Source organism: Phalacrocorax aristotelis, chromosome 4 (genome assembly GCF_949628215.1).
Source record: "Phalacrocorax aristotelis chromosome 4, bGulAri2.1, whole genome shotgun sequence".
In the NCBI taxonomy this organism is placed as follows: Eukaryota; Metazoa; Chordata; class Aves; order Suliformes; family Phalacrocoracidae; genus Phalacrocorax; species Phalacrocorax aristotelis.
Window position 1 is genome coordinate 16,396,734 of NC_134279.1, and position 17,886 is coordinate 16,414,619.

General features: G+C 37.0%; 1 protein-coding gene across 1 annotated transcript in view; it reads left to right on the forward strand.

Moving 5' to 3' along the window:
- Positions 1-17,886, forward strand: part of LRBA (LPS responsive beige-like anchor protein) — a 419,175-nt gene that overhangs the window by 66,409 nt on the left and 334,880 nt on the right. The window contains exons 21-24 of the mRNA XM_075090413.1: positions 252-375; positions 620-812; positions 14,392-15,414; positions 16,426-16,601. Of these exons, the coding sequence (XP_074946514.1) occupies positions 252-375; positions 620-812; positions 14,392-15,414; positions 16,426-16,601 (1,516 nt within the window). The remainder of the gene's footprint in view (positions 1-251; positions 376-619; positions 813-14,391; positions 15,415-16,425; positions 16,602-17,886) is intronic.

Below are 17,886 nucleotides of genomic sequence, written 5' to 3' on the forward strand. Positions count from 1 at the left end.
TTTAACTTGTATTCTATTTTCTTCAGCTGTATAGGCCTGCAAATCCCCCTCATGGTGACCAGGTTCCAGAAGTCTTGGAAGAAGGGATTTGTATTAGTTAAACCTTCTTTTCAAATGGAGATGTGCTTTTTTCTCAGTATAAAACTTTTTGATGTAGTGTGACTTTTCTTGTACAAACAATATTGGAAGATGTCCTGTGTTTTATGCTGTGCTTAGCACTAACATTTTGTTGCTCATGAACTGTTCTACAGAGATTTTGAAGGTTATTGCAATCCTGCTGCGTAATTCTCCACAGTGTCCAGAAACTCTGGAAGTTCGGCGAGCCTTCCTTTCAGATATGATTAAACTTTTTAATAACAGCAGAGAAAATAGGAGGTAAGATAGCTTGTTATATGCACATGTATGCAAAGTAAGTGATATCTTCTAGCAAATTAGACTCATTAAGCAGATACAGCTTCATTGCTGTTCAGCAAATTATATAGTATACTCTTCAATATGTAAAATTAGAGAAGCTTGCACATAGCAGTTGTTTTAAACATGAAGAATACCTGACTTGGCTGATGTGTATTTCTAAGCTATGTTTCGAAATCAGATTAAATAGCATGTGTGTATTCTGCAGGAGTTTGTTGCAGTGCTCTGTCTGGCAGGAGTGGATGCTTTCCCTTTGCTGTTTTAATCCGAAGACTTCTGAGGAACAGAAGATAACTGAGATGGTGTATACCATATTTCGAATTTTGCTCTACCATGCAATCAAATATGAGTGGGGTGGCTGGCGTGTTTGGGTGGATACACTGTCGATCACGCATTCAAAGGTGAGTGTCTGAAATAGCCGGGAAATTCTTTTACACTGTGTTATTAGACTTAAAGCCTTAAAGTGCTGTATCATACAGTGAGATAGTCTTGAAGTGAAGGTCAGTAGTTAAATAAAAGCCCAGTGTTTATGTCTGTTACTGGGCATAACTTTAAAATATTTGACAATTAAATGCTAATTTTGTTACCTGAACACAAATCATTTTTTTTTGTTGTTCAAATTGTGATTGTGTTAGTTTATAGTGAAAATGGCATGTATTTTTTAAAATGAGATAATCAAATTTCAGGAGTTTATTTCTGAAAAATTTTAGTGCTGGTTTTAGTTTTTAATAATGGCATGAACACAAGGTGGCGCACCATATCTATTCATAAACAAAAATACCTTTTAGTAACATCAAAAGGCTGTAAAACAAACCAGTAAAAAGCAAAGAAATCAAAGTTAAGACAGATGCTTCAGCTGTTAAGCTGTCATGGAATACAGGGTGAGAACGCAAATCCTTGCAGTGCGAATGAGACTATTACTCTTCATTATTCTTCTGTCTGATTTTTTTGTTGTTGTTACAACCAGAATTATATCATAAATGTTACTAGTGGGTCTTTGAACAAGGCACAGTGGTATAAAAGATAACTGCCCTGCCTTGTTCTGAACAAAAGAGTGAGGCCAGCATGGGCCTCACAATTATTCTGGTTTATCAGAAATATTTACCTAAGATGAATTAAATGATATATTTCCAAATGCATGAAACTTAACCATGCAAAAAGGATATCTGTTAATCCTAAAGACCACTTTATGATTCTAAGGAATTGTTAATATTTCTGAGGTCCTTGATTTTAAATGATTTTTTTTCCTCAAAAAAGTCAGTCTCTATGCACAGCAAGAATACTATTACTATGCAGCTCTATTTATAGCACTCAGAGCTCGATGGTGGATTATTGGGCTATGGGGAGACAAATGTAGGAATCTATATAATAAAAGTATGTGAAATAGTATCATTAAATATTCACTCAGCTAAATAGAATCCAGGTGCAAAGAATCCAGGATAAATTTTAACCCTTACAGAGATCATACTTTAGTTGTTTAAATATCCTTCATCTTTCTTTGTGTTGGCTCTGCACTCTTCAGAAAACCTGTTTCCTTGCTTTTCCCCAAGATGCAAAGGCCATGGGTGGAGCAGATTGTACAATGGCAAGCTGTAGCCAGAGTAAAGATCCCTAATGTGCTTTTGTAGAAACAGGCATAATTTAAAGCATTTCTGTGATTGCTGGGAATTGCTTGGGGAACTGTCCCTGGGGAAAGATGGAGAGGTGAGTGAAGCAAGGCCACCTTTCTACCTCTGTTACACACAGCTTTGGTGTGTGGAATTTAAAAACTATCTAGAACATTATCTTATAAGCTGTGGTTCTATTCTTAGACTCTTCTTGTAAGAAAATGTAATGTCAGAAATCTCATTTAATCAGCTTCTTTGTCAAAATGATTATATGGATTTTTGGTCATTATCTTCAGTAACTTAATATGGCTAATCACTGGTCTGGTGTTCATAGAAGAAAAACCAAGAATTTATTGTGATGCCATGGCCAAATGTTAAGAAAAAAGCCCTGGGTTTTGGTAATACAAAAAAATTGAGGTACAGATAATGTTACTTCTGGTTTGTAGGTTTATTGTTTTTTTGTTTTTTTTTTTGGTTGTTGTTGTTGTGGTTTGTTTTTTTTTTTTTTCAAAAGGCTGTATGTTTTTGTACAATAAATACCAGAGTGAATGAGAAGATGATGTGCTGCACTCTTTCTGTTTCTTGTGTTTGGTTCCTGGCGTGCTGGCACAGTGAGGTGTCTTTGGCTGTAGAAGTAACTCTGTGTCTGTTTACCCAAGTCTAACTTTGTTGGCTTTCCAGTCAGTATGTAAGGACTGTTTGTTCTTCCAACCTACTTCAGAGGAAGTTGAACAACGGCAATGTTAGAAGTTTGTGAGTGTGGGCAGAGCTAGCAGCAGAGTGGTGTGATTTTGAAGGAATCATAAAGGAGTTAATTTTGTTTGGATGTTGGTGCTAATATTATGCAGTTCCAGAAGCCTAAACGAAAAGAAAAATAAAAGCACCCAGAAACTAACTTAATAATAGTGATATGAATGATGACGCAATAATAAAGGAATTTAAATTTTTTTCACTGTTATTGTGCATTTGCTGTTTGAACTGCTTTATAATACATTTAATTTATGCAACCAGCAATATAAAGCTAGATGATGTTTCATAATTGTCTTTTAATTACATAAGCATAAATTAGGATAAACCACAAAGAAAGCTCTTTGTGGAAAAGCCTTACTAATCACTTGAAAATATCCTTATAAACTGATATTAATATCTAATGATAATGAATTTTTAATTGCTCTAATTTTACTTCTTTTGAAGATTCTTGTATCCTGTTCCACCAATATTAAGATTCATACAGATTCACACATAACAGTGTAGACATAATTCAGCAGGCAAATTGGTTGATGCTAAGTGCATCTCAGATGTTTTTGATTTCTAGCATGCTTTCAAAGTAATGTGGGAATTATGGGAAGAAAAATATTTCCTTAACATTGCTAAGAGAATAACCAATTGGTGTTTTTATTGTTTCATCTCTAATTGTACTGTGTTACTGCTTACTTTTCCTTTTTACAACCCTTTGCGCCATTCTTGCCACTAATTTATAACACCATTCTATGATAAAGAACTAGTGTATAAAGGACTAGTGTTACAGAATTGGATAGGTTTTGTAGAGCTACACATCAAGATACATGCAGCTGCTATAAAAAGCCAAAGAAACTCAATTGCAATTTTATTGTCCAGTTTGATAGATTTCCTGCCACCTTTGTAGCAGGGAAGCTGTTTGTCACTGTAACCCTCTCCTCCAACAGCTGCACAACGTTTTATAAGCAGCAACGGCTTTTCTAGCATAATTGCACAACATTGGTTTCCTTGCACTCAGAATTTAGAAGGTGTGTGTAACCTTTTTTAAAGCCAAATTTCTTAGAATTACTCGTGTACTTTGCTCGTTTCTGTATTACTTCCTTTTTGTTTTCCAAGTACTACCATAGTGTATACAAAGATGTTTAATATGTGGCTTCTAGTTCAATAAAAATGTTAATGAAAAAATTAAGTCACAACTCCAGTTTGTTCTAACCAGCCAGTGCTGAATTTATGAAAGTGTCTAAGCAGGTCTGCTTTTTAAACATTGTAACCATGCTAGCTAGGATTTTGTCTGCCTAGCCATGTTACTTTATAAAAGGGACCAATGATTTGGGGATTAATAATAGGAAACAAGTAAAGAATGGTGGACAACTTGCTTTTTTTGACCTCTCAGCTTCCCCAAGTTTTAAAAGAATATAATGATTTACACAGTATAATATGCTCCTAAATTATCTGAATGTTTTAAACTACTGGGGAAAACTAACATTTGCTTATTTTGGGCCCTTAAATACATTTTACTACTTTAAAGTTGCTTCATGTTACCATGTGATTTGGTTAAAGAAAAGATATTTGGGTAGAATCTTTTTTCTTTTTCTTTAAGTAGCTCAAGAAATTTTCATTGAGTAAGACTTAAATTGTTAATATATGTAAGGTACAGTTTTATTGCTGTTTAAGTGGAAATTGCTGTATAAATGGAAAAATTGTGTTTACTGATCTGAATGGGAAGAAGTATAATCTTAAAACTTTAGTACTATGACTTTAACATGCAGTGTGTTCCTAAATAATTGTTAGTTTTCAGTCTAAGCAAGTACAGTTGTAATAAACACTGGTGAGTGTTAAGTAAATCGGTATGTTCTTTGGCGCCCTGCTCATTTGAGACAGGAGAAAAAAAAGTGTGTACAGAGTTTACATGTGTTATGTTTGCCTGATTTTCATCACTGTCAGATGAGGGAAGACCAGCAAAAGCCACAAAGATTAGGTGGTGGAGGAGTTAATATATGATGGCAATTTAAAAACTGATTTGCAAAGAAGTGAACATGGCTCAGTAGTTTTAGAAAGCAACAGGTCATCAGGATCTCTGGAGTCCAAATCTCTCTGGCATTCCTGAGTTATTGAGGATGGTTTTATCTTCATTTTTTCTCCCTATCTTGAAGAAGGTGGGGTCTCCCACAGTGTTATGTGCAGGCATTTTTGAAGGCTTCGGATGTTCTTCAGTCCTCTGAAAATTGTGTCTGCATTGCCCTGAGGGAAAGCGGAGGTAGCTAGCCAAGGGGGTCATTGTACTACTGCAAGGTTTTGGTTTTCAGTTGTGCTATATCCAATGTATCAATGAAGCAAAGCTGGGGGGATGCAAATTAAGTAACACACTTGAAATGCTTAAATAAGGGCTTCATTCTTATGGTATAAATAGTTATATATAAGAAATTATTGCTCATCATAGATAGAAATGATTCTCAGGGAGGGTCACATGACTTACGTAGAGCAGAAGGAACTTGTAGACTAGAATATGCAGCCTCCTTTAAAGCTGTGTACCCTCTAAGATATGTGGCTATGACTCAATCCTTCACCTTTTCTAGGTGTTACCTTGTTAAGCTTCTTTTGTAGTAGGTGTGTGGGAAGACTTTTCCTAGTCAATGCCTATGAGGAGAAGAAAGTATTTTCATTATTCATCAGGCAGACTCGTCAGGAGGAGGGATCTGTACCACTAATGGGGTCTTATGCATGCAGCATGTATGGTTAGTGGGGAGCTCCTCCATCTCATTATTCACTCAGTTTGAGGGAGTGCAATGTCATGAATAAAGCTGCAGGATGCTCAAATTTGGCTAATTCAAACTGAAAGAAAAGTGAAATAGGGGTTGGGAATAGAGTGAGCAAGTTAAACTGAGAATTTATGAAGCAGGAAAGAAACAGGATCAGCTGGGTAGAGGAAGCTGCACAGAGGCCTTAAGAGTGATAGAAATTTGCTACTGTTAGAGACGTGCCAGAGGTCTGAAAAAGCAGAAATGGGGAAACATCTGCAGAAAGAACTAATACATAAAAAGGCAAACAGCTATGAGAGAGTTTCCTAAGGAAAGATGACCTGAAGAAATAATGGATTCTCATCTGTGTAAGCTGATATAAAAATAATTGGAAGATGGGGATCTGTGTCTGCAGCATCAAGAATTGTTAGTGGCCTCCTTTGCTGCTGCTGCAGAGTTTGAGGTAGACCTCCATACTTGCTACTGCCTTTGTTCAGGTTGTGGCTGTGTTGCGTCTGTGGGGACTGAATTGGGCCTCTGGTCCGTAGTTGAAATGGCAGATGTGGAGTTGCTGCTACAGGGCTGCCCACAGCACATGGAGACATTGGAAAAGGATGGCCAAAGAGAAAAGCGCACAAGACCTATAGTTGGGTGTTATGACAATGCAGAGCGGTAAACACTGACTTTAGTTGCAACATATTTTTTCTTAATAGCTAAATATCAAATGTGCACAAGGCAGAATTTGACTGTCTACTGAACTGCAGCAATGGTGGCAGAGATTGGGACAGAGAGGAAATACATACCTTGAGAGGATAATGTGCTCATGTCTTGCAATTTAAACAAATTAAAAGCAATAGTTGCATTGGTGAAAATGATCAAATACATGTTTGGTATGCTGTTTCAATTTGTTATTGCATGGTGATGTAACAGTAAGCTAAACCTTGACTTGATTTGAAAATAAAACACTGCCAACATACATAAAAGTATCTCTCGGATAAGCAGAGAGTTTTATGAATTATGTTGACTAGCGCTTGCTTTCTTATTCTAGAAATTATTTGTGTGCATATTTTTTCCCAAACTGAGGAGAAAAAAGGCAAAAGTATTGCTAGTTAGATGAAAATGCAGGATGCAGGAACATGAAAGTGTCTTGATACAATGTTCCCTCTCCCCCAGCCTTGTGTCTCAGTGAATGCTTTTTTGGTGGAAGCTTCAACTCCTTCTGAAACTTCTTACGTGTAGTGTCCTGCATAACATGTTAATTTGTTTTTCTTAGCTTTCTTCTGTGAACCACTCAGAAATAACCCAGAGATTCCTCAGGTCAGTGGGTTACAGACTGTAAGTCAGTCTATGGCACACACAGTACCTCTGTATCTTTTGCTTCACTGAATTGAAAATTAGGTTTGATATCTTCAGATATTGGTGTCTCCCATCTAAACAAACCTGGTTTTGTTTGGAGATTAGTTTCCTCTTTTCAACAGTTAGTGTTGCTAGAGGAGAAGTGGAAAAACAGGTCAGTAAAGTTCTTATTAAGACTTAAAAAGTCATAACACTTTCTGGAATTATGAAGAGTTTATTGATGGTGTCAGCAGCACAGGAGCTAGTTTTCACTGAGCACACTCTGTAAGGCAACAGCAACACTATATAATTGTCTAACCTGTCTGGCAGACATTCCCTTCCCTGCTCTCTACTCCTCCAAATTGCCCACCTGATAATGAAAAAAGGACAAAGTCTTAATGTATAGTTAAAATATTTTCCCTATGTTCTTTAATGCAAATGTCAATCATCTTAACCTTTTTCATTGCTGTATGCTAATTTTTCTCCTTGGCAATTAGTAAATGTTGGATGTCAAATTAAGTTAAAATTAATGGCAGAGGCAAATGTTGCAGTTATTAGCTCACAAGTGTCTTTAACTAGTAGTGCGTAGAGATTCATTCCAAACATTGCAAACAGCTATGGATTAAACATCAAATGATGGTGAAGATTAATGATTGGCCTTTTAGCTCACTAATTTAGAACAATTTCTAGTAATTAATTTTGTATTATCAGCTTTACAGTTGCAAATGTCTTAAGGAAAATAAAAAATGACTTGACTTAAGTACATTTAAGGTTCTTCAAGCTAGCAGTTGTCTTGTGTGCTTGCAGATCCTCATGTTTAATCATTAATACCTTTATATACTATCGTTGTCTACTTGTATTTAGTAATCATAACTTCTGCTTCATTTTGCACTTCCATTGATACTGCTTATGTGAACCTTAGGTGTTTTCTTTGTAAGGTGTATTGTTTGGCTTTGTGAATTTGTGTGTTTTATAAGTGCCACGTTATGCAACAGAAGTGTGGGGGAAGAATTGTCCAGTGACTCCTACATAGCACCACTATTCCTTGGTTTCCAGTCAAACCAAATTACTAATTAATGTACTGAGCAGAGCTGTTTATATAGGCTTGTTGAAAAGGTGGATTTTACAAAGCAGTATTTGTTAAATTTGTTTTCTTTTTTATATAATAAGAAGAACCCAAACTCAAAATCCATGTTTGAAAAATACTGTTTTAGGTAGTCTGTGTAATTTTGTGCATTGCTATTTTAATTTGAATTTTACTTAAAGGACAGTATTTAATAAATTAAATGACAAGAATTCTTCCTGATGTTTATAGTGGAAGTAGAAATTGCTATCCTTTTAAAGTGGATTTTGGCTTTTTTTGTGAACAATGTTCTCCTGTAGTTCTGTACTGGCTCATTTTCTTTACTAGTGTGTCTCTCCTTGCAGTTTTATGCATTGTCCTTAAATCAATGTAAATCCTTGTCAGATTGCTCTTGTATTTATTTGCTCTTAAGTTTACATTGCCCATCTGTAAAGATACGTTGTCTGTATTGACCTTCTTGCCACTTTTTTTTTTTTTTTTTTTTAGATTTGAGTAGTAGTGATTAACAGTCCTGAAGAGCATGGTTGCCCTGTAATGACTTCCAAACCATTGTCTATGATGCAGACTGTGGAATTATATTGCATCCCTGTACCATACATTCATTGTATATTTAACTGTTGATCGTAGCTGAGCAAAGATCAACTTCTTGCAAAGTTGGTTGCATCTCTAACCTGTACAGTCAGTAGAACTCATACTTGTAACTTTCAACAGTCTTAGTTGGAAAAAACCCAACTGCTCAGTTTGTAATTGATGAGTTACATGTTAGCATTAAAATTTAATATCTAGACACCTGTGGTGCCTATCTGACTTCAAGGAAGTGCATGTAGGTTATTAGGAAAAACAAAGCATGCAACAGGAAACTCTGAAGAGAAAAAAGAGAGAAAGTAGCATGGGAAGATTTTGAATAATGAATGAATAAGATAAGTATATATTCCTAATAAGTACTGGGGGGCTTTGCTGAAACAGTGGATAGATTTTAGATAGTTTTGTGATTGTTTGGATTATAAAATATAGGGAGTCCTAGATCTAGATGAACTTTTCTTCCAGCACTAGAATTTTAAGTGTCTGTAAAATTAAATGAGAAGTTATGATGTGAAGGAAAGAGCTTGGAGGAAGGGGGAGTCCATTATAGGCAAGGAAGTAAGAGCTTAAGCTATTAAGAATAACTGAAATCTTGGCTATGGCATGTTTGTTAATGAGGCAGTGAAGTTGATAATGAGGGACCAGAAAGTTTGGATCTTTCAGTAATGTAGTATGAAGTGTGACATGCACATAATGATCTTGTTTAGGATTGCAGAGATGTGGCAGGATGGCTCCCACGACTTGAGTGATGTAATGAAGGGATACCAGCTCTTTAGGAATCGCAGACTGGGAAGATGAGGAATGGGAGTTGCCCTTTACGTGAGACAGCGGTAGGTGTGCATGGAGTTCTGCCTGGGGATGAATCAGGGGCCAACTGAGATTAGGATTAGAGAGAGGATAGGTAAAGGTGACATTATAGTGGGCATCTGCTACAGGCTGCCTGACCAGAAAGAAGCAGCAGATGAGGACTTCTACAGACAGATAGGAGCAGCCTCATGTTTGCAGGCCCTGGCCCTCATGGGTCTGATATATGCTGGAGTGACAACACAGCAGGATAAAAGCAATCCAGAAGGTTCCTTGAGTTCATTGACAATTTATTCCTCCTCCAAGTGATAGAGGATCCAATGAGGAGAGGTGTTTTGCTGGACCCTTATACTCACCAAACAACAAGGGGCTTGTTGGGAACATGAAGGTCAAAAGCAGTCTTAGCTGCAGTGACCATGAGATAGTGGAGTTCAGGGTCCTGAGGGGAGGGAGGAGAATAAAAGCAAGCTCACAACCCTGGACTTATGGAGAGTGGATTTTGACTTGTTTTCAAGCAAGGTTGATTTAATGCTGTTAACAAGATGATAAATTTGGTTAGGAAGAGAAAATACGAAGCTGCAATAGGGTTTTGTAAAGGGGATTGGCTTGGTAGCACACTAGAAAAAATTCAGCATTACAGAAAGAGAGTACATCACAGGTTATACAACCTGAGCTATAACTACCTGACCGTTTCTCCAAAAGTAGTTGCCAGCATTGTAGAATATGTTCGTGGAGTAGAAAGTGAGAAGCCATAAAGCAGGTTGCTTTTACTCCTGCTTGTGAGTTTAATGAGACTTACACTGAAATGATGCATGAAAATATGGATGCTCACATATTAAAGATTTTTTGAAGAGCTGGATAGGTTGCAGGAGGAGGTCACAGCAAGGATTCTAGTCCTTCAGAATGAAAAATCATTCTTTATAGATGGTCTTGTTTCTTTTCCATCTTATGGGCTTTTAAAAACATTGTTATAGTATGTTAAACAAACCAAACCGGAACAAAATAAACCTTGAAAACATGACATTTCTTCCTCATTGAGGTGTTTTTGATAATTCAGAAATGTAGACATAATTAGTGACTAGAGATTGAAGCCTGACTTGACTTTCAAAATGAAGGATAATTTAAAAAAAAAAAAAAAGCGCGTAGATTTGGAACAAATGATCCAGGGGAGATTTAATCTCTTGACTTCTAAAGCCAAGGATGCTGTTGTCCAATTCATGTTACTGGGCTCAATGTGTAGGGAAGAGGGTTAAAATCAAGGGCTCTGGGGTAGATGATCTGATGTTACTTTCTGGCCTGAACCTCAGTGATTCCTTGAAGTGCTAGGGGAAAGCAGCTGTAACAGAATTGACGATAGGCTTTTAGAATGCATTTAAAGTTATATTCCGTGATGCTTGCAATTTGCTTTAACCAGGTTGGCAATTTATCAAAGCACTTAGGTAGCTAGGGCTGCCGGCACTTAGAACTTTATATTGCTGTTAAAGCTTGTGTTTTGTAAGGACCGGTGCAAGCAGCAAGTGTTGCTTGAAGAATCTCTTGCAACACTGTGAAAGTGCTCTCTTTGCAAGGTGGATTTAGTAACTGCCAGCCCTGCAAAACATCTCTATGATTTGTTCTATTAAGATTGAATTGTTGCTGTTATTGAACATGTTCTGTGAGTCATGTACTATAGTTTGAGCACTGAAGAAAATCATGCTTTGTAACAGGTCCCTCCAGCCACTGTCTTGTGATCATGTTAGTGTCATCGTGCCTATCCCCATCTGTGCTGGGGAGAAATGGCAGCAGAAGTAATGGAATTTGACATACATGTCTCCCTCATTTGCCCCTTTCCAAAAAAAAAAAAAAAAAGTGCCACCTCATCTTCATCTTTGTCCTGCTTTGCCTTGGTTCAAGGAAGCTAGTGAAACAAGATTTTGAGTCTAGACCTGAGACTTGTTCAATGGTTTTGGAAGCAGCATAACCAGAGTATAATCCAGGTCTCATACTTGGATGTAGCTTAACAATGTTAAAAAAGTAAGTATGCGGTGGAGCTAAAGCCTGCAAATGCTTTTGAGTCATCATTTTCCCCCACGTATTTTTCAAAATGAATGTTGCAATAACAAGTCTGATACTGCTGGCAGAAATGAGTAATGGTAGCTATGTCATCACAGATTTGTTACAGGTGTATTTGCATTGCATAGGTAATGTGTATATGTATTGTGGGTCAGTGTGCTCTCTGGGAAGTAAATATGATACACTTTGCTGAAATAAATGAACAGTATTTTTATTTGTTGAATGTCTTTTTTGTTGGAATAAAACTTTTTAGTAGTTTCGGAAATGGAGGAAGCAACAGGGAGAGAGAGACGAGGGTAAGCTAGCTGGAGATAAGTTTAAGTTGTCATGATTTCTTCTTCAGAAAAGTAGTGATTTGACCAAAAGTAGCAGATTTGCATAATATTGTTTTTTAAAACAAATTATAAGGGCAAGGGAGAGCTTATTAGCATGATCTGTTTTGGGTTGCTTTTGACATCCAGACCTGGTACAGTTGAGGAAGGATTTCTAAACTAATAATGCCCCCACACGGCATATTTAGCAATACCCTAAAATCAAATATTTCGTATACCCATTGTGACAGATAGATGAACTTTCAGTCATTTGTAATCATTCGCACTTTTTTGTTTGTACATAACTGATTTAAAACTGGTACAAGAGGAGGAAGATATCCCAGTTTTATTGCTAGAGACTCAAATTTCAATTAAATCATCTTGAACAGATAACATGCTTCAGGTCATGTGTTAGAATAGTACACTGCTCTTACAGTACTTTAATTTATATTTGATTGATGGAGAAATTAGTATGTTAAAAAGCCAGTGTTAAATGTTAGTATGTTAAAAAGCACAACCTGCCAAGAATATTCCTTTTTATCTTTGTTCTTTCTTTGCTCCTCTCTGATTTGTTAACTGTAACTTCTATTACCTTTTTGACCTGTCAAGTTAGTTTTTGACTTACATGTATCGTCTTAAGAAAATATATTCCAACTGATTAATTGTCACTTTGAATACCATGTACGTGGAATTTTTAGATGAGATCCAAATGAATGAGGTTAGTATGTAAGAGGATAAAAAAATGTGCATTTGTATATTTAGTAGAACATACTGCTCAGCTTTGTCTATGGAAAATGTTTATCATAAATAAAATGGTTTAAAAAAAATAAAACTGTCAGCTGCAGCCTATAAGTTGGGAAAATTTTGAGAACTAAGCTTACAGATAAACAAACGCTTCTGTTATAGGAGATAAATCTAAATCCTAAATAGAAAGGTATGGATAAACTAAATTGAATGACAGCATAATAAAAACTTCAGTTAGTCTAGTGAGATTTTCTTTCAACACACAGCTATTTATTTGGGCAATTAGTTTTATCGGTATGTATATAAAGAATTTTTCTATCTGGGACTTCTTTTATATACTTAAAAACAATAACAATTTTTTTCAGCTCATCTGTAGGAAGGTCATCTCACTTTAATCAGATTGTGTAGCTTTTCTCACGTGCCTTTTAGACTGGGTGAATAGCATTCACCAGAAAAAAAATCCTCTGGAAAATTTTGGGTATCATTTGGAGGCCCTTAGGTGTTTGGCTACATTACATGCTTCTCTCTCCTCTGACTTTGTGGGATTGTATCTTTTTTATGTAAGCTTCTTGAAAGTTTATTTATCCTTGTGGACTGTTGTGCATACTCAAGGTGCTAAAATGATGTGAAAGCTCACCTATAGTAAGTGCCCCTGCTACTTCTCACTGTGTCCCCCCTACAAAGAGATTGATGCTGTCAGCTATCTCAAATTTAGTAATTTTCTGGCTGCTATGCTGTCGCATTTTTATCTGCATTCTGTACAAATACATGAATGCAAATAGCACAGATAACTCTACTTAGAGATCACTGTAATTAGCCTAGGAAATAATGCAAGTGTTACCTATGAATATTAAACTTTAAACATTTTCACTTCTTTTACTAGAAGTAGTCTTTAAAACTCTGAGTACTTCTAGTAAACATTTAATTTCCTGTCCTTAGGATCAGTCTAGGATTTTTTTTATTCTGGCATTACTTCTTTTTTCTTTTTATCTTTTCTTTTCCTTCCTTCCTTCCTTCCTTCCTTCCTTCCTTCCTTCCTTCCTTCCTTCCTTCCTTCCTTCCTTCCTTCCTTCCTTCCTTCCTTCCTTCCTTCCTTCCTTCCTTCCTTCCTTCCTTCCTTCCTTCCTTCCTTCCTTCCTTCCTTCCTTCCTTCCTTCCTTCCTTCCTTCCTTCCTTCCTTCCTTCCTTCCTTCCTTCCTTCCTTCCTTCCTTCCTTCCTTCCTTCCTTCCTTCCTTCCTTCCTTCCTTCCTTCCTTCCTTCCTTCCTTCCTTCCTTCCTTCCTTCCTTCCTTCCTTCCTTCCTTCCTTCCTTCCTTCCTTCCTTCCTTCCTTCCTTCCTTCCTTCCTTCCTTCCTCCCTCCCTCCCTCCCTCCCTCCCTCCCTCCCTCCCTCCCTCCCTCCCTCCCTTCCTCCCTTCCTCCCTCCCTTTCCCTCCCTCCCTCCCTCCCTTCCTCCCTTCCTCCCTTCCTCCCTCCCTTTCCCTCCCTCCCTCTCTCTTTCCCTCTCTCTTTCCCTCTCTCTTTCCCTCTCTCTTTCCCTCTCTCTTTCCCTCTCTCTTTCCCTCTCTCTTTCCCTCCCTCCCTCCCTTTCCCTCCCTCTCTCTTTCCCTCCCTCTCTCTTTCCCTCTCTCTTTCCCTCTCTCTTTCCCTCTCTCTTTCCCTCTCTCTTTCCCTCTCTCTTTCCCTCTCTCTTTCCCTCTCTCTTTCCCTCTCTCTTTCCCTCTCTCTTTCCCTCTCTCTTTCCCTCTCTCTTTCCCTCTCTCTTTCCCTCTCTCTTTCCCTCTCTCTGTCTTTTCTTGATGGGTACAGAAAACCTTGCTTTCAGTTGAAGTGATCTCCAATGTGAAATTGTTTTCCATCATCAGGACAATATCCAATATAAATTTGTAGTATAACTTTGCGATTTGAGCAATGATTTTTTTTTTTGCCCAGAGAAAATGGTAACTAATATATAATTTTAATGTACTTTCACCTCTGTTCCTTTAGGTAACTTTTGAAATGCACAAAGAGAGTCTTTCTCAAATGTACAGGGAGTACCAAGGGAAAGGAGGTGAAGGGAATGGAATACGTTCTTCAACTCCAATTAGAACAATCTCTGGAGTTAGCAAAGAAACTGAAACCAAGGGAAAGCAACGATGTTTGGAGTCAAAAGAAGATGCTACTGCTTCTTCCTGCATTATTGATGATGATACGGACTGCAGGACTGAAAAAAAAGAGGCAAATACCTCATCAGATGGTGACCAACAAACTTATTCAGTATCTAATCATAGGGAGGAGTTAGAGGGGGAAGACAGGGACACTGTAAACAATTTAAAAGCAGTGTCTTCTGCAGAATTTTCTCCAGAATCAGAAGCAATAAAACACAGTGTTTCAGAAATTAGTACTGGAATAGCTGAAGCAATTGAAGATTCTCCAAGCAAAGCTGATGAGCTGGTGGAGGAAACAGTAGCTCTCACTGCTGCTTCTTTAGCAATGCAAACTACTTTGGAAGGAGGAACTCCTGAAAGTCCAGAAAGACTGGAAAAATCAACAGTGGAGGTGGAAGATGAAGATGACTTTGTTGATTTGAAAGAGGAAAGTAGTATGCCTTTATCTCCGAAAGAGTTTGCAGAAACGAACAAGGAATGTAGCCCTAATGAAAGAGAAGTGACAAAGCAGGAAAAAGCAATAGAAAAGCAACCTGAATCTGTGCCGTTAAAATCTGAAGATACTGAAGATGTGGATGGCAAAATACAAGAAGTGACTTCTTTACCGGAAACAGTGAGTTCTGCAGTTCAAGAAGTAGCAACTCAACCAGGTTCAGAAGGGAAAAGGAAGCTGGAAGAAAAGATTAGTGAAACCAAAACAGCTGAAGAAAATGCAAATGCACATGTGTCAGAGCCTGCTGGACCCTCTGACAAAAGAATCGCCAAGCTGGATGTTTCCAGTGTTGCATCAGATACAGAAAAACTGGAACTGAAAGCTAACGCGTGTCTAGAAGCACCTCTGCCCCCCAGATCCATACCTGAGGTAAGTGATACCTGTCCTTCATCTGTCTAGCCCATACGTATTTTGGGGATTTTAATGTGTGTGGTTTTTGTGAGTTATCTAAAGAATACTTTCAGCCCTTGATTAAAATAGACATAACTCTTACTGATTTGTGTATACTGAGAAGTCTCTAAGATTTTATTCTTTGTATATCTGCTCATGGAGACTGAGTATTTAGCTAGATGGACACTTCACCTGGGTTGGTACTTCTGTTCTTAAGTTTGAAGAGGATTTTGTCTAGAATTTCTTCTGCTTCTTTACCCAACCTCCCTTTTAGTCTTTTCAGTCTGGTCTCGTATAATCTCAACTCTTAATAATTAATGAGAAGGGAACATTGCTTGTGCAAAAATTAAATAACACTAAGTTTCTTTCATATCCTGATGAAATTTGTGAAAATATTTTTACACTAGCTACTCTGCAGGAGGTACACAAAATACATATATATATATGTGTGTGTGTGTGTGATTGTGTATTTGAAACTCTAAAACTTTATAGGATTGTTACTCTATCACATCAGCCTACGTTTTTTTATGCAAGTGTAATTTCAAGCTGGGCTTCTGTTGCATGCTGTGGTGCTCCACCCCTCTAGTCTTTACTTTCTAACTCAGCTTTTCATGGTTAAATGTTCATGTATCTGAGTAATTCCCTTCTGCAGAGATACCTGCTAATGGATGCTCTTCATTCTGCACCATTCTTCCTTAAAGGAGGAAAACCACTGTCTACAGCAACATATACTCCCTCTGTGGTAAGGCTGGGTTGCTGCTTGTGTACGCCTAGACAGATAGTGCAGATGTAGACTAGTTTGTAGGTTTGGTATATCCAGTAAATAGCATTTGTGTAATCGTTTTAGCTTTATTTGTAACCACACACACAGTCTAAACTTGTTGAATATCTAAAATCTCAAGTCTATTAAATGCATTTCAGTGTATGCCATGGAAACTAATAACCAGAGTGTGGGTTTTGGTTCTTTTTTTGTCTGCAAACCGTATTCAGACCTCAAGGCAGCAAGAGTCTTCAGGACAAGGGCTAGCTGCTACATCAGATGGGCAGAGAAGAGACTCTAGGTCAACTGTGTTCCGTATTCCTGAATTTAAGTGGTCACCGATGCATCAGCGCTTGCTCACAGACTTACTCTTTTCCATAGAAACAGATATACAGATGTGGAGAAGGTAAATTTCTATGCTTTATATGGAAAGATCTAGACTGACATTTCAGTTACAATTAAGTTTTTGTTGAAACTGCATCAGAGTTGCTCTTTGACTTTGTGTTTTGCATATCTAGTATTTTACTCATTTAGTAGCCTTACTTATATTGTGACCTATACCCAAATATTCTCAGATTTTATTTAGACATAAATGTGTATTGGTTGAGGGCCTGCATATATTTTGACTGAAATCCTGACTACATTTAAGTCAATAGCAGTCTTGCTGTTGATTTTAATTGGACTATGATTTTCATGTTCCTAATATATGTAAGGGCCTGCATCTTTTATTATTAAATATGGGCCAAAAACCCAAATCTATCCCAAATGGTATTTGTTACGTCTGCATTTATGCACAGTATGTTCCTGCTTTGATAGGGTTTTGTGAACACAGAGATGCTCTTAATGCATTTAAATTGCATTTAGTTTACTTTATTATTAAATGCATAAGATGCATTTAAAAGTTAACTTGTAACAGGGATCTGGAATGTAATCATCAAGATGAATTTGGTAGAAAAAAAAACAACTTTGAAAACAGTAGTAAGTCTCCATTTTAATGTTAAGATTTAATAACTTAAATAAGAGCAGTGTCTATTATTAGCTTGTTGTAGTGAATGTAAAATTTAAATTGAACCATTGAGCTGTACTGGCCCAATAAAAAGGAATGTAAGGATGAAGAAATGGAGTATTTAACTAATTAAAACAATTTAAACTGAGGTGAATTTTTCTCTGACTATAATTTCTAGGATGTGATTAAATTAACCTCTCAGGACATAATCAGTTATAGCTAAAATATGTTTTTAGTTTAGGATCTGTTTTCAAAATCCATTTCCATGTTTTTCATTTAAGTTTTTGAGTTTTGTTGATTTTTATTTTCTCTGAGAAACACTTAGTATTTGCTTTATTTTTTCAAAGATTTAAGTTCAAATCTAGTTCACACTTCCAGGAGACTCTATTGTATTGCCTGATACAGTGACTTTTGCTATAGTGAGTAATCATAGACTAGCCTATAAAGTATCTTTATCCAAACGATGATTAATACACATTGTGATGTTTTTAGCAAGCTATGATCTGGAGAGGTTTAAGAACAGAAAAGAAAGGTAGTTTTAGATTTATATAAAGGTGCATTAGTTGACTTGTACAGTCATGTGATATTTGCTGCCCCACTGCTGTCTGGTTTTAGTTTTATGAAAGAATCAAGGTGCTAAAATACCACAAAAATAAAGCTGTGTTCTGAATGGTTTTTTTGGACA